The sequence below is a fragment of the Lactuca virosa genome, chromosome 5 (genome assembly GCF_052849685.1).
Source record: "Lactuca virosa cultivar CGN04683 chromosome 5, Lactuca_virosa_CGN04683_v6, whole genome shotgun sequence".
Taxonomy (NCBI): domain Eukaryota; kingdom Viridiplantae; phylum Streptophyta; class Magnoliopsida; order Asterales; family Asteraceae; genus Lactuca; species Lactuca virosa.
In genome coordinates this window covers 330,410,837-330,425,142 of record NC_136430.1, presented here as the reverse complement: position 1 = coordinate 330,425,142, position 14,306 = coordinate 330,410,837, and the positions used below count along the sequence as shown (strand labels likewise).

At 28.0% G+C, this 14,306-nt stretch overlaps 1 protein-coding gene across 1 annotated transcript in view; it reads left to right on the top strand.

The window, feature by feature from the left end:
* The first annotated feature begins 374 nt into the window (after positions 1-374).
* LOC145113223 (replication protein A 70 kDa DNA-binding subunit B-like) overlaps positions 375-14,306 on the top strand; it is an 86,743-nt gene continuing 72,811 nt past the window's right edge. Inside the window, exons 1-7 of the mRNA XM_079049337.1 lie at positions 375-390; positions 1,171-1,267; positions 1,358-1,482; positions 1,581-1,641; positions 1,702-1,834; positions 1,921-2,078; positions 2,148-2,268. Coding sequence (XP_078905463.1) covers positions 375-390; positions 1,171-1,267; positions 1,358-1,482; positions 1,581-1,641; positions 1,702-1,834; positions 1,921-2,078; positions 2,148-2,268 — 711 coding nt within the window. The remainder of the gene's footprint in view (positions 391-1,170; positions 1,268-1,357; positions 1,483-1,580; positions 1,642-1,701; positions 1,835-1,920; positions 2,079-2,147; positions 2,269-14,306) is intronic.

Sequence of the window (14,306 nt, the reverse complement as noted above, 5' to 3'; positions counted from 1 at the left end):
AGTTTCATTTATGATTTTATTTCAAATTTATTTATATGTATATGGTGAATCAGATCATTTGCCATCGATTGGTCATTTGAGGCCTAAATAGTTAATTTTTAAATTAACTTAACTGTAAAGGAAATTACTAATGATCATCATTGCCGCAATTTTGATCATCTTCATGATGCCATTTTTTGAGTTAAATATAAAATACATCAAATACAATTGTATTATGTTTAAAATCATAAAGCGGCAACACTTCTTAAGTTATTATCCTATTTTATATATTTAAAATTTTATCATATAAGAAACAAATAAATATTTGAAGCTTTTAGATCGGCTAATTATTGGCAAAATACATTTCGAAATTTTGTCACAAAAGATCAATATAAATGGCCCAGCCCAAAGGTATGTCATGTACCCTAAATATTAAATAACCGGCCCTAACGAACTTCGCCGTTAACCACACCCATTCTCCGTCCCTTACATATCGCTGTATACAGCTAGCTATATACAGGCCGCCGCAATCACCGTCAACTCTTACTACAGATTCCACAACTTTCAACTACTACCGACAATTTTAACTGCTAATCGGTTATTAGAAACTTCTTCTAACCGGCAATTGACTAATACGATTTGTTACTCTGTTTCAACTGCAATAAACAAAACTACAATATTCTTATATCAAAATCCTCTTTGCACTTCTCTTCACTAACAGGTATGTTCAATGTCCTTTCCAATTTTGCATCGTCGCATACACAAATTTACTTTTCGGAATACACTGTTAACTTTCATTATAAATCTTCAATGCATTCCATCTATTTGCAAACACGGTTTACAACATCAATTCAGCGCAAACCGCACATACGTGTTGGCTGAAATACGAATGTATTATAATATATACAATTTAACATACAATTATTAGAATATAAGTAACTCCTACAAAATTCTTCAGCGATTTATGGAAATTTAAAAGAATATAATCAACAAACTGACACTCATTGAACCTTTTCAAGATGAAACCCCACCAACACTCACATGCAAGTTCACCTTTACTCCCTTTAGTGACCTATACAAATATGCAGATGAGAAAAAAGATTTAAGTACGCAAAAATTACTTGTTCTATACTTATCAGTTATCACTCATTTTTATTATGTCCTTTACTAACTTTGATGTTCAAACTGCAGATGTAAGGGGTATTGTAATAAAATGTTTTTCAAGTCAGAAGATGAAACCAGGCCAAGAGCCATCATCGAAAAGAGATGTAATCATTGTTAACGAAGAGTATGTGGACAATTGCCCAATAAGATGACATTTTTATTTTGTTAAATTAAAAAATTATTCATCATATTATTCCTACCTTTTAATTTTCAGGAAAAAACTTTTAATATTAACATTATGGAATTACATCAATGAAAATGAAGGCAATACCTTAGACCAAATAGTGGAAACCGGGCCAATGATATTTGCAATGAGAGTAAAGGTGACAACTTTCTACGGTAAGATAATGTTGCTTAAAACACAATTGCTTAAAACACTATATATATATAACAAAATTTTTAAAAAACATCTTATCTTATGTCTTATAATCACACAGGACAATCACTCTCAACAAGTAGTAGCTCTGCAATTCTTATAAATCCACAACTACAAAATTGGTATAATCCACAACCCATTAACCAAAATTCAATTTAATTAATTCTATTTGTATTTGACAGGTATACAAATAGCAGAACAGGAATTAAAGAACTACTTGAAAAACAAACATATAAGGATACCGATATTCTGTTGCCCCCTCCCCAAGAGAGAGACATACTTCCGATAGGCAAAACAATTACAAGAATGAAAAATGTTACTAATTAGAACATTTTTTCATGACCTTTTACACAATATTCTATACTATATGTTATCTATATAAATTTTTTCACCTAAAACAGGGTAAACCAACATGGATAAAAGGAACTCTTAATTTTCCTCGTCAAGATAGAAGTTTCACACAAATAGGATGTGCTACCTGCTTAAAACCTGTTGTGGCCGATGTAAAGTGGATCATCACATGCTCTGCCTGCAAAAAACAATCTAAAGTACAACTCATGTAAGTGTATTCCATCATTCAAGTATTTAAACCATATTTTTTTATACTAAATGATAATTCTATGTGAAGGTCAAGGGCAATAATTGAAATCGATGATGGTACCAGCTCAATTGCAGCAAGCATTTCAACGCCAGAAATTGAAAAGTTCATTAAATTGGACCCCAATGATATCAAAGATGCGGAAGAAAATGTAAGCCTATTATTTTAAATATTACAATTGTAATTTAACAATCGATTATTGATGTTATCATTTTAAAAACCATGAACAAATTGTACAAGATATAATTGCAAAATCAATTGGATCATTACCACTTCTGGCATATGTACGATCATATAAGACATCGAATCAAGAAAACCCTATTACAAGATTCGTCGTTGTGAAGGCACATAGACTCCCAGAGCATCAAAGCGAAAACAAACAACAACTCCAACTATCAAATGAAGATGAAGCTTTGTCAACAACAAAACCACGTTCTCCTAACAAACACAAAAGCGAAACCGAACGGACAATAGGAAAACAAAACTAACTGAAACATCGACAGCTGGCACATCAAGACCAAAAAAAATGATATAGATATTCACACCTATCAAATTTAAATAAAAATTCTAAACTATTATTATATTTGATACCGCTACTTCCATTAGATATTATATTCATCAATTTCGTATGATGTTATTATGCATATGTAATTAACTCCAAGAATGATATATTATTATAATTTAAGTTTGTATATATATATATATATATATATATATATATATATATATATATATATATAACTCTTATTAATTATTGTTGTTTCTAAACATAGTTGTTGGGGTGCAAATTTATCCATATATGACTTTGTAATGTGTTGACTTTTGTAAAACCCACTTGTATGTGGTGCATTAGCCTTTTGACTCATGAGATAGAGAGTGAGAGAGAGACATGTAAATATTTGGGCATTAGCACAAGAACTCGGAAAAAAAAACGTGTTACGAACATCAAAAACGTACAACAGATAAAGCAACGATGATGAATGGTGAACAACGAATAATGGACTCAAAAAGTTATTATCAGATCATAAAATGTTTGGGCTCAATAATGATGAACAGTACTCGTGATATTAATTTGGGCTCTAAGTTTTGGATCTATGAACAGTAATGAAATTTGGTTTTAGGCTAGATCTAAACAAAAATTTATTGGATCATCAATGGGGTAAAAACGAATATAGTCCAATGAATCAAAACGATCAAAAATCAAGAACGCAACGCATGAATCAACGCAATTATGAGAGATCATAGAGAGAGAGACTCACCAAAAATGCTCCAATTGTGACAAATTTTGCCAAACCGAGAATCGTTCTTCAAAAAATCATGTTGATCTTCGAAGACTCGCTCTGATACCAATTGTAGTTGAATTATAAACATTGGTTTGGCATGCGGAATTAAAGAACGCACAAAGAACACGGTGATTTCGGTGTTTAAGAGATGCATTCGATTATGTATGGTGTTACAAAAAGGGATCTAGATCTAAATCTACATAAATAACACACACTTACACACTCAATTTTACATCTCTCAAGCACACCTCTACATGCGGAATAAACTCACCTTATATAGAGGTGTTTACATGTCTCTCTCTCACTCTCTATCTCATGAGTCAAAAGGCTAATGCACCACATACACGTGAGTTTTACAAAAGTCAACACATTAAAAAATCATACATGGATAATTTTACACCCCAACAATAGTGCATATTATAACATTCCATTACATTAATAAATGTATAATACTTTACATCTCTTCAGAGCACCCCATGCATCTCTTATATAATAACCATTTCATTAATAACTGTTGATAGTTTACATTTCTAATTTCAATAAACCATAACTGATGATCATTTTTTAAAACTGCATAATACTAAATGTCAGAAAGCTGATCAAGTATCATCCAATATATTAATTTTCGAGTTTTATCTGATCTATGTTTTTTTACTAATGTTTGTCGGTGTAGTCTAATGGTTTTTCAATGATACGCCAAAAACTACTCTTGAGTCGTGCTAAGCACGGGCCTCGAACTTTCTAGTATATATATATATATATATATATATATATATATATATATATATATATATATATATATATATATATATATATATATGCTACTTATCTAATGGCCATTCATAGTGGAGAGCTAGTGTGCCGTGTGGGTGTGATCGAGCCTTTTTGCATACACCGAATGGTTGTTTCTTTTTCCGGCATTAGCATTTAAAATACTCTAATTATGCTTTTATACTTTAGACCTCAACCTATTTTATTACATAGAATCTAATCACAACTTTGTTTACATTTAGTATAGCATATAATCATATAAAAGTAACAAAAGTAACTTTTCCTGTTATTTAAATGAACATTAATTTTAAGAAGATGAAAATAAAATTATATATACTTCACAACATCTTTGGTAAAACTAGTCGATAATTGAAAATAGAAAATTGTATCTTTTATTTATGTTGAAATGTTAGTTTACTAGTCGATAATTGAAAATAGAAAATTGTATCTTTTATTTATGTTGAAATGTTCGGTAAACTAGTTAGAAACTTTTAAAAGTATAATATTACATAAAACTAAAAGTTTGTAAAAACTACTTGCAATAATTTTTGGATTATGAGTATTTTTCATTTAAAATAAAAACCAAAAGCTTGTAATAAAGAGTAATTTTTTTTCTTAAACGCTAAAAGTTAAAAGTTTTTAAAAGGGGTTTGATTTGTCCAATGTAACTTTTAATCAATCCACTGAAATTTATGTGTTACTTTTAACAATCCTCTAAAATTAAAGATTAATAAGTTTTCCTATAATATGTTTCCAATGACGAACGATGCTTCTTCTTCTTCCTCGTTTTCTCTTGGGCGCTGCTATTTCAGCTCTATTTTTGCTTTCTCATCGACATAGCTTGTACAATCTTTCATCTTCAAGCCTTTGTTGGTAGATACTACGTAAATGATAACTGTGTTGTTGATTTTTTTAAACTATGGCACTTCGACTTTTGACTTTTTCAAGGAAAATTAAAGCCAACGATTTCTTTTTTGGTTGTTCCATATGGGTCTTTTCTTATGTCATTTTTTTGTTTCAAAATCTCTCACATCTACTAATGTAAAAGACAAAAAAAATCAAATTTCGTATATAGGTTTTGGTTTGAAGTCCACTTTCGCCTACCAAGTATTATCTGCTATGTGTCTTTTGTTTAAATTTCAAGATACCTGAGTGCACTAAGACTCAACAATGGATATCAACCGTTAAATTTAAATGAAAGAGTATTTCTTGAAGACGGTATTTAAAAGTCTCACACAATACAAATTTAAAATTATTGGATATTCACTGATCTTGGAAAGAAATATTGGAAGTAGTAAGGTTGGAGGGAGTGTTGTCACACTCCCTCATAAAACCGCAGTGCCACGTAGGCGTCACGTCACCATTTACCACAAAAATGTGGTTTCATACCACACACAAGGAGTGGTGCCACACTTTGACTTTTTTTTTGTTTAATAAATAATTGGGATTTATAAGTCAAGGGTGGATTGTGCCATTTCTGAAACTAATTATGTAGAGAGAAGTTAAGCAAGGTTTTTTTTTTCTGTTCGTAGACCAAACTCCAGGGACCTATTATGCCAAATTCAGAAAATAGGATGTATTCTTTCTCGCAGCTCCTGCTGCCTGATTTCCTCCATTGTTAACAAACTCAAACTCGAATTTTTGAAAATAATTCAGTTCCTAGCCTCAAGTAGCTTCCCTTTCGAATCTTAAAACCTTATATATATATATATATATATATATATATATATATTATCATCAAAAAAATATCTGAAACTACTAGTTAGCAATTGGTATCAGAGCTACGTTTTAGACCAGAGATTAGTATGTATGATAACTCTGTTTGTTATTTGGTTAATTTTTGTTTGAAGATTTTAAGAAAACTATGAGTTTTGTTAAGAATGATACAGAGACCAGACCAGTGATTGGTTGGATTAGCGTAAGACGTGCAAGTATGGTAAGTCACGGAGCCGGACCACAATCATCGTTGGGCCGATGCCCTCTCTGTTCATCCTAGATAAAACAAGTAAGTTTTCTTATAAAATCTTTAAACTAAAAATTAATCAAATATGAGTAGATTTTCACGCATATTATCTAAAAAATATGATACTGGTAAAAATATTATGAATAAAGAACAAGATTATGATGATAATCATATAAACTCTATTGAAGAAACTATTGATAATATAGAACAAAATTTAAATGATTGGACTATACCTAAAACAAATATAAACACAATTTATAGAATAGGGACTTTTGATTATTTTCAAAGTTACTCAATTAAAATGACTGAACAAACCCTATCCATTGGTCAAAACCAACAAAATATAAATTTGTTATCATCAAGATCTATTTTCGAACATAGACAAAAATATAAATTTCTTCATTTAGGTCTTGTTCAAATTGCTATCAAACCTCTTTTTAGAATTGGTGTTGATGCTCCTGTTCTCTTAATATTAAGAGATAAAAGACATACAGATTTTCAAAATTCTATTTTAGCTATGGCAGAAACAAATATCGCAAATGGACCAATTTATTTTAATTGTTATCCGAATTTTTCCGTAGGATTATTTGACAAAAATATTTTAGACACTTTGGTTTTAACTGTTGAAACAAAGAATTTAGAATTTAAAAATAACTCTAAACCTTTAGCAATTATTTATCGTGTTTGTTATAAAACCATGACAACTACCTTAGAACCAAAGACCCGTTTGTCAAATCCAAGAAATGAAACAATTATTTACGAAGCAAATACTAATCATACAAAAGTTCATATGCCTAAACGACTTAAATGGTCAGAAATTACTCAATCATGTAATTGGAATTTACAAAATGTTATTGAACCAAAATCTTTAGATTCTTCAAAACAAATTTCAAATATAATTGAGCATAATGATGGCTCAGTTGATATAAACTTTTCTTCTACAAATTTTTCTTCATCTAGATTTTCTACTAGTTCTATTCCTGAAATTGGTACTTCTAAATTTTCGCTTTCAAAATCAAAGTCTTTAAATTTAAAAACTGTTGACTATTCTAGTCCTATTCCTAAACCTCTTTATCAAGAAGACCAAACTAGTGATACAAGTTTACCAAGTCCTACTAAATCTGATTTTATTAATGAACTTCAAAATTATAGACAACAATTATGACTAATAAAGTTCAAATAAATTGCAATTCTTTAAATAGAAATAGAGTTACTGCTATTAAGAGATTAAGAAATTCAATAAAAATATTTAAAAAACTCTTGCAAGAAAAGATATTAGAATTAAAAAATATAAATAATGATAAAGAACTATTGGAATTAGAACAAGAAATTAATAACATAAAAGCAGTATTAAAAACCTTTAATATACATCTTGATAATTATTTAAGAAATTTATCTAAATATACGTGTTAATGAGTTCTAAAAGACAGATTAGTTGTAGTAATAATAATAAATTTTGGAATAATTTATTAAAGACCAGATGGAAAATTATTGCAAGCATTTCTAAAGAAATAAATAGAATTAAACAACTTAAAAAAGACGAAGAAATTAAATTAATTAATACTGAAAAGGACACATATAATTATAATATTCAAAAAGAAATAATATATTGCTTATCAAAAATGATTAAAAATAAAACTATTGTTATTAGTGCTCAACTTAGTATTATTAAAAATATATCTTTTAGATTAAATCAATCAACTTGTTAAAATGAATATTAATATAGATATTTCTAAAATACCATCATATGTTAATTTTGATTATTTAAAAGAAGAAGAATATTATAAAGATTATAATAATATAAAAAGAATTTGGCATGAAGAAAACTTTTCATATTATATAAGATTTTTACATTTTGGACTTTGGGAAGATTATGTTTTATCAAATCAAATTCACTCTCCGTTTTTTCAATGGTTCGAATTAATTTATGCTCCTAAACATAATATAGATTATCCTTTTAAAATGCAAACTATTTTTCCTGTTTCTTCAAAAACATACAAGGATGTTATTACTAATCAAGAAATTATTTCTGAGTATCCGCCAAAAAAGGAAATCATTATTGATAATAATTTCATTGCAACTCCTTTAGTTAAAGTTCCGAGTCAGATAACAAATGAAAAATGTTTTCAAAACATTATTTATCAAAATAATTACTCAAATGAAACTCTTTTAACTATTTCAGATCAACTAAATAGGATTGAAGAAAATACTATAAATTTACAATTATCAAAAGAAAATAAAATTAAAACAAAAAATTTTTATAATAATATAGCAAGTTCTAGTAATGTCAGCTTTATTCCTCATCAAATAAATGGAAATTTTAATCTTGGAAATAAAGATTTAATTGATGAATTAGAAAAAAGACTTACTAATTTTCGTATTTCAAAAAATGTATCTATAAATATGTTAAGAACAAATAATGACTCTTTTGACGAATCTGATGAAAGTAATAATGAAAGTGAATTAAATTTAGACAATCTTACTCAACAATTCATAAATGACAATGATGATATAAATCAGCTTACAAATGATTTTTCAAGATTAAATAAGATTAATTATTTTGGTAATAATCCAAAACCAACTATTAAAAATTATTGGAATAGACCTTCTCTTCCTGATATTCAAATTGAAGAAAGAGCTTTTCAATATGATCGTTCAGCTTACGATGGTACTTCTGTTTACGAATGGAATATCGATGGTAACTCTGAACATCAAATTCTTAATATTGTTCAAGAAATGACCATGGCAGCTAATGCTTACAAGTCTCACAATAATACTCAACTTCAAATTGTTAATATTATTATTTCTGGGTTTACTGGTACTCTTAAAGGTTGGTGGGATTTCTATATTACACCAGAAGAAAAGAATTTTATTATGAATGCCAAGAAAACCGTTATAAAACAAGAAAATAATTTACCAATTCAAACTCAAGAGGATGATATGGTTAATACTTTAATTTTTGCTATAATCAAAAACTTTGTAGGAGATCCTACTACTTTTCAAGAAAGAACTTCTGAAATTCTAATGAACTTACATTGTAGAAAATTAACTGATTTCAGATGGTACAAAGATAATTATCTCGTTAAAGTTTTTTCAAGACCAGATTGTAAAGAATCCTATTGGAAAGAACGTTTTATTGCTGGACTTCCAAAACTTTTTGCCGAAAGAATTAGACAAAAATTAAGAGAAAATTTTAATAATACAATTCCTTATCAAAACTTAACTTATGGAGACTTAATTAATTATATTAATAAAGAAGGATTAGCTATTTGTGCTGACCTTAGATTTAAAGAAAAACTTAAAAAAGATAGAATTAATAGTAAGAATGAATTAGGAAATTTTTGTCAACAATATGGTTATCAACCATTAACAGGTCCGTCTACTTCAAAAACCAAAAAATATAATAAAAAATCTTCAAAATATTTCAAGAAAAAGAAATATAATAAATCAGAAAAATATAAGAATTATAAGAAAAATAAATTTTTAACATCAAAAAACCCTTATAAACGATCTAATAAAAATTCTAAAAGAAAATCAAAAGACATTATTATTTGCCATAAATGTGGTCGTAATGGTCATAATGCTAATAATTGTTATGCAAAAACAAAAATTAATGAATTAAATATTTCAGAAGAATTAAAAGAACAAATTAGAAAAATTATGTTAAATTCTGATTCCGATTCTGATTCTAGTTTTACCGATTTTCAAGAAAATGATTTAAACATCTTAGAACAAAATACTTCAAGTTCGGAAGATTCTGATACATGCAAATGTGTTGGAAAATGTAATTGTAATTATTCAATTAATGTCCTTACAAACAATGACAAAGATCTTTTAAAAAATTTGGATTCAATTAAAGATAAAAATATCCAAGAACTGTTGATAAAACAAATGCTTAATAAGAATGAAAATTCTATTTCAAATAATACAAAAATTTTTAATTTAAAAGACATATATGAAAGATTTTCTGAAACAAAACCCATTTCCATACAAGAACTTCAAGAAGAATTAAAATTAGTTAAACAAGACATAAAAGAAATTAAAGGCAAAATTATAACTCTTGAAAAGGGAAAAAATATTATTAATTCACAAAATAATGATAATAAAGATGAAAAGGTTATCGAAAGAATTATAAATGATCAAATTTCTCAAAAATGGAATACTCAAATAACTCTAGTAAAAAATAATTTTAAAATGGATATTACTGCTCTAATTGATAGTGGTGCTGATATGAACTGTATACAAGAAGGTTTATTTCCCACTCAATTTTATGAAAAAACTTCTTCTAGGCTTACTGGAGCTGAAGGAACCAGTTTAAAAATAAATTATAAAATTTCCGATGTTCATATTTGCAACAATCAAGATTATTGTTATAAAACTCATTTAATTTTAGTAAAAAATCTTACTTCTCCTTTAATTTTAGGAACACCTTTTATTACTAAATTATATCCTTTTATGGTTCAAGATGATGGAATTATTACTAAAGTTTTTGGAAAAGAAATTATGTTTAAATTTTGTGAACCTCCGTCTTATTCAACTATTAATATTCTTAATTATAAAACAAAACAAGCAAATTACCTTATCAATGAAATTAATGATTTTCGTATACATAATCAATTACAAGATAAGTATATTCAAGACAAAATTATAGCTTTAAAACAAAAGTTTGAAAATAATGTTTGCTCAAATATTCCAAACGCCTTTTGGAACAGAAAACAACATATTGTCAAATTACCTTATATTAAAACTTTCAATGAAAAGGATATTCCTTCAAAATCAAGAGCTATTCATATGAATAATGAATTAGAAGCCCATTGTAAAAAAGAAATTCAAGATTTATTAGACAAAAAATTAATTAGACCTTCTAAATCTCCTTGGTCTTGTTCCGCTTTCTATGTTATGAATGCTGCTGAATTAGAAAGAGGATCACCAAGATTAGTTATCAATTATAAACCTTTAAATAAAGTTTTAGATTGGATTAGATATCCTATTCCTAATAAAAGAGATTTATTGAAAAAACTTTATGATTCAAAAATATTTTCAAAATTTGATATGAAATCTGGTTTTTGGCAAATTCAAATTCATGAAGAAGATAAATACAAAACAGGTTTTAATGTTCCTTTTGGACATTATGAGTGGAACGTTATGCCCTTTGGTTTAAAAAATGCTCCTTCTGAATTTCAAAACATTATGAATGATATTATCATTCCTATAAACAGTTTTTCAATTGTTTATATTGATGATGTTCTTATTTTTTCAAAATCTATTGATCAACATTTCAAACATTTAAATCAGTTTTATGATTTAATTTATAAAAATGGCTTAGCTGTTTCAGCTAAGAAAATGCATTTATTTCAAAATAAAAATTAGATTTTTAGGACATAACATTGTTAATAATACTATTAAACCTATTATAAGAAGTTTAGAATTTTCTAATAAATTTCCTGACGAAATTATAGATAAAAAACAACTTCAACGATTTCTAGGATGTCTAAATTATATTCATGATTTTTTCAAAGATTTAGGAACTCTTTGCAAACCTCTTTATAATAGATTAAAAAATAATCCACAACCTTGGACTCAAGAACATACTAATATTGTTAAACTTATAAAACAAAAAATTCCTTCTTTACCTTGTTTAAATTTACCACATCCTTATGCTAATATCATAGTCGAAACTGATGCTAGTGATATTGGATTTGGAGGTATTTTAAAACAAAAATTATCAAATTCTTCTGAAGAACAATTGGTTCGTTTTTATTCAGGTGCTTGGAATAATACTCAAAAGAATTATTCAACTGTTAAAAAGGAGATTTTAAGTATTGTTTTATGTATTACTAAATTTGAAGATGATTTATTTATGAAAACTTTTTTTATTAAGAATTGATTGTCAATCTGCAAAATCAATTTTAGAAAAAGATGTTAAAAATATAATTTCTAAACAAATCTTTGCTAGATGGCAAGCATTGTTGGGCAATTTTGATTTTGATATTGAATTTATAAAAGGAGAAAGCAATTCATTACCAGATTTTCTTTCTCGTGAATTTTTGCAGGGAAAATGAGTTCATCGTCTTCCTCTAAGATTGAAGACAAGAAACCAATTAATCAAAAGCTTGTTCCTTTCTCAAGTCAGAATCGTTTTTCTCCATTAACTCCAATTGCAAAAAATTCTCAACTTTATTCAAATATGCTTCAATCAAAATTAGTCAATCCAAACATTTCTCCAGTTCAATCAATTAGCCCTTTTTCAAAACCTATTCCTTCTGAAACACAACTTTCAACAACTTCTAAACCTACAAATAAAGCCCCTTATGTTCTCAATTCAAATCTCTTGAAAATCCAAATACTTGAAGATTCTCAAATTCTTAAGCTCAATCAAGGTTTTCATGTTCTTACTGAACACCTCTTTGGCCGAGGAAAAACCTTTCATGAAAACTCTTACAAATCTCGAGAATATTATCAAACCATTCTACAAGAATCTGGATCTGTTCAGATTGATCACCGTTCTAATAATAAAGAAGGATCTATTGATTTTAGCAAAGCCCGAATTCTTAAAATCATTTCTCCAGAAAATTGGTCATCCAATCTTTCTTTCGAAAAACCCCTTTATCAATTTCCTGCTTATCCAAGATATTCATATTATGATTACCAAGAAGCTTGGACTAAAGCATTTTTTCTTCGAAACTATTCTCATTCATGGTTCATTTTCTTTGATAAAAATTTTACCTGTGAATATCCCAGATGGTTTGTCAATTGGTATCGCTATATGGGACTTGTTCCTAGTTGTTTACCCACTGAAATTCTCAAAGGCTTTTCTAAATTCAAAGAGCTATTTATTCAACAAATCCCAGAATTTGAATATTTGTTACAATTCACCATGTTATTTAAAGTTCCATGGATTATGTCCTGGACATTCTCTTATCAAGAAGCAACAGACTTCAATCCCCCTTGGCTCAATAGACAATTTCGTCTAAAATGGTGGGATAAAGTCACAATTTCTCAAGCAAACGAGCAAGCTGTTTTCAATCATTATCAATCAATGTATAATCAAAAGCCAGAAATTGAAGCAAATCTTATCAAGAGTCTATCTTCTCCAGATGCTAATCTTATTAGCAAAATTCGTGCCGCTGCAAACTCTTCCCCTGAAGATCTACAACAATTACTTCAAGAAATTCGCAATTCTCCAACTAATTCAGAACATTCTCCCACATCTGTCAAAAATAATTTTCAAGATGCTCAAGATCCTTTTGATGATCCATTTGCAGATTAATTAAGTTTTTAATTTTGGTGTTATACCTTCAATGTAAGGTATTCTTTTATATGTGTTTGTTATTCAAAGGGGGGTAGTACGTGTGTTATCAAATTGTTCAACTATTATCAATTATACACTGTGTGTGTTCAACTATTATCAATTATACACTGTGTGAGTACATCAATTATCAAAAATATTATCATGTCTTCTGCAGTGAGATGATGCTAAATTATTGCATGAAAACAAACAACTTTTATAAAGATGAAAGAAGATGCTCCATTATCGCCAAAGAAGATTTCCATTATCAAAAAATGACAAAATATGATGCCAATTTGTCAAAAGCTTTAAAGTTTTGTCTGCCACATCTACACTCTGACAAATGCAAGTTGATTCAATAATTCTCAAGATGATCCGGTAATCCTTCGGTTTCCCGTCTCAAGATGTTTCAAGACTCCAAGACTCCTATATATTGAAGGGACATGTTTTAATGAAGATCATCTCAAAGTTCTCTAAAAATCTCTCTTATAAAACTTCTGTCAAATGTTTAGTTCATGTCTAAGAAAAGAGTTCTCCTATCTACTTCTAGATGTTCAAAATCTTTAGATTTTCAAATCATACTTGCTCCAGACGGATGCTCTGATTGTAATTTAAAAGAAGGTAATATATAAAGAATTTTATTCAATTATTGTCTTAACTCTGTTATCGCTATGACAGTCTCTTTTCGAGTTATTCTAACTATTAATTCTACAAGATTTGAAATTTTTGTTAAAATAATACTTGCATTTAATAATAATCAAATTCATGCTTGAAATATTATGTCTGATTCAAAGATACAAGCTAATCGTCATTATTATTGTAATCAATTAAAAGCTTTACAAGTTCTAATCCATAATTATGAGTTTAGAAGCAAAGATAGAAAA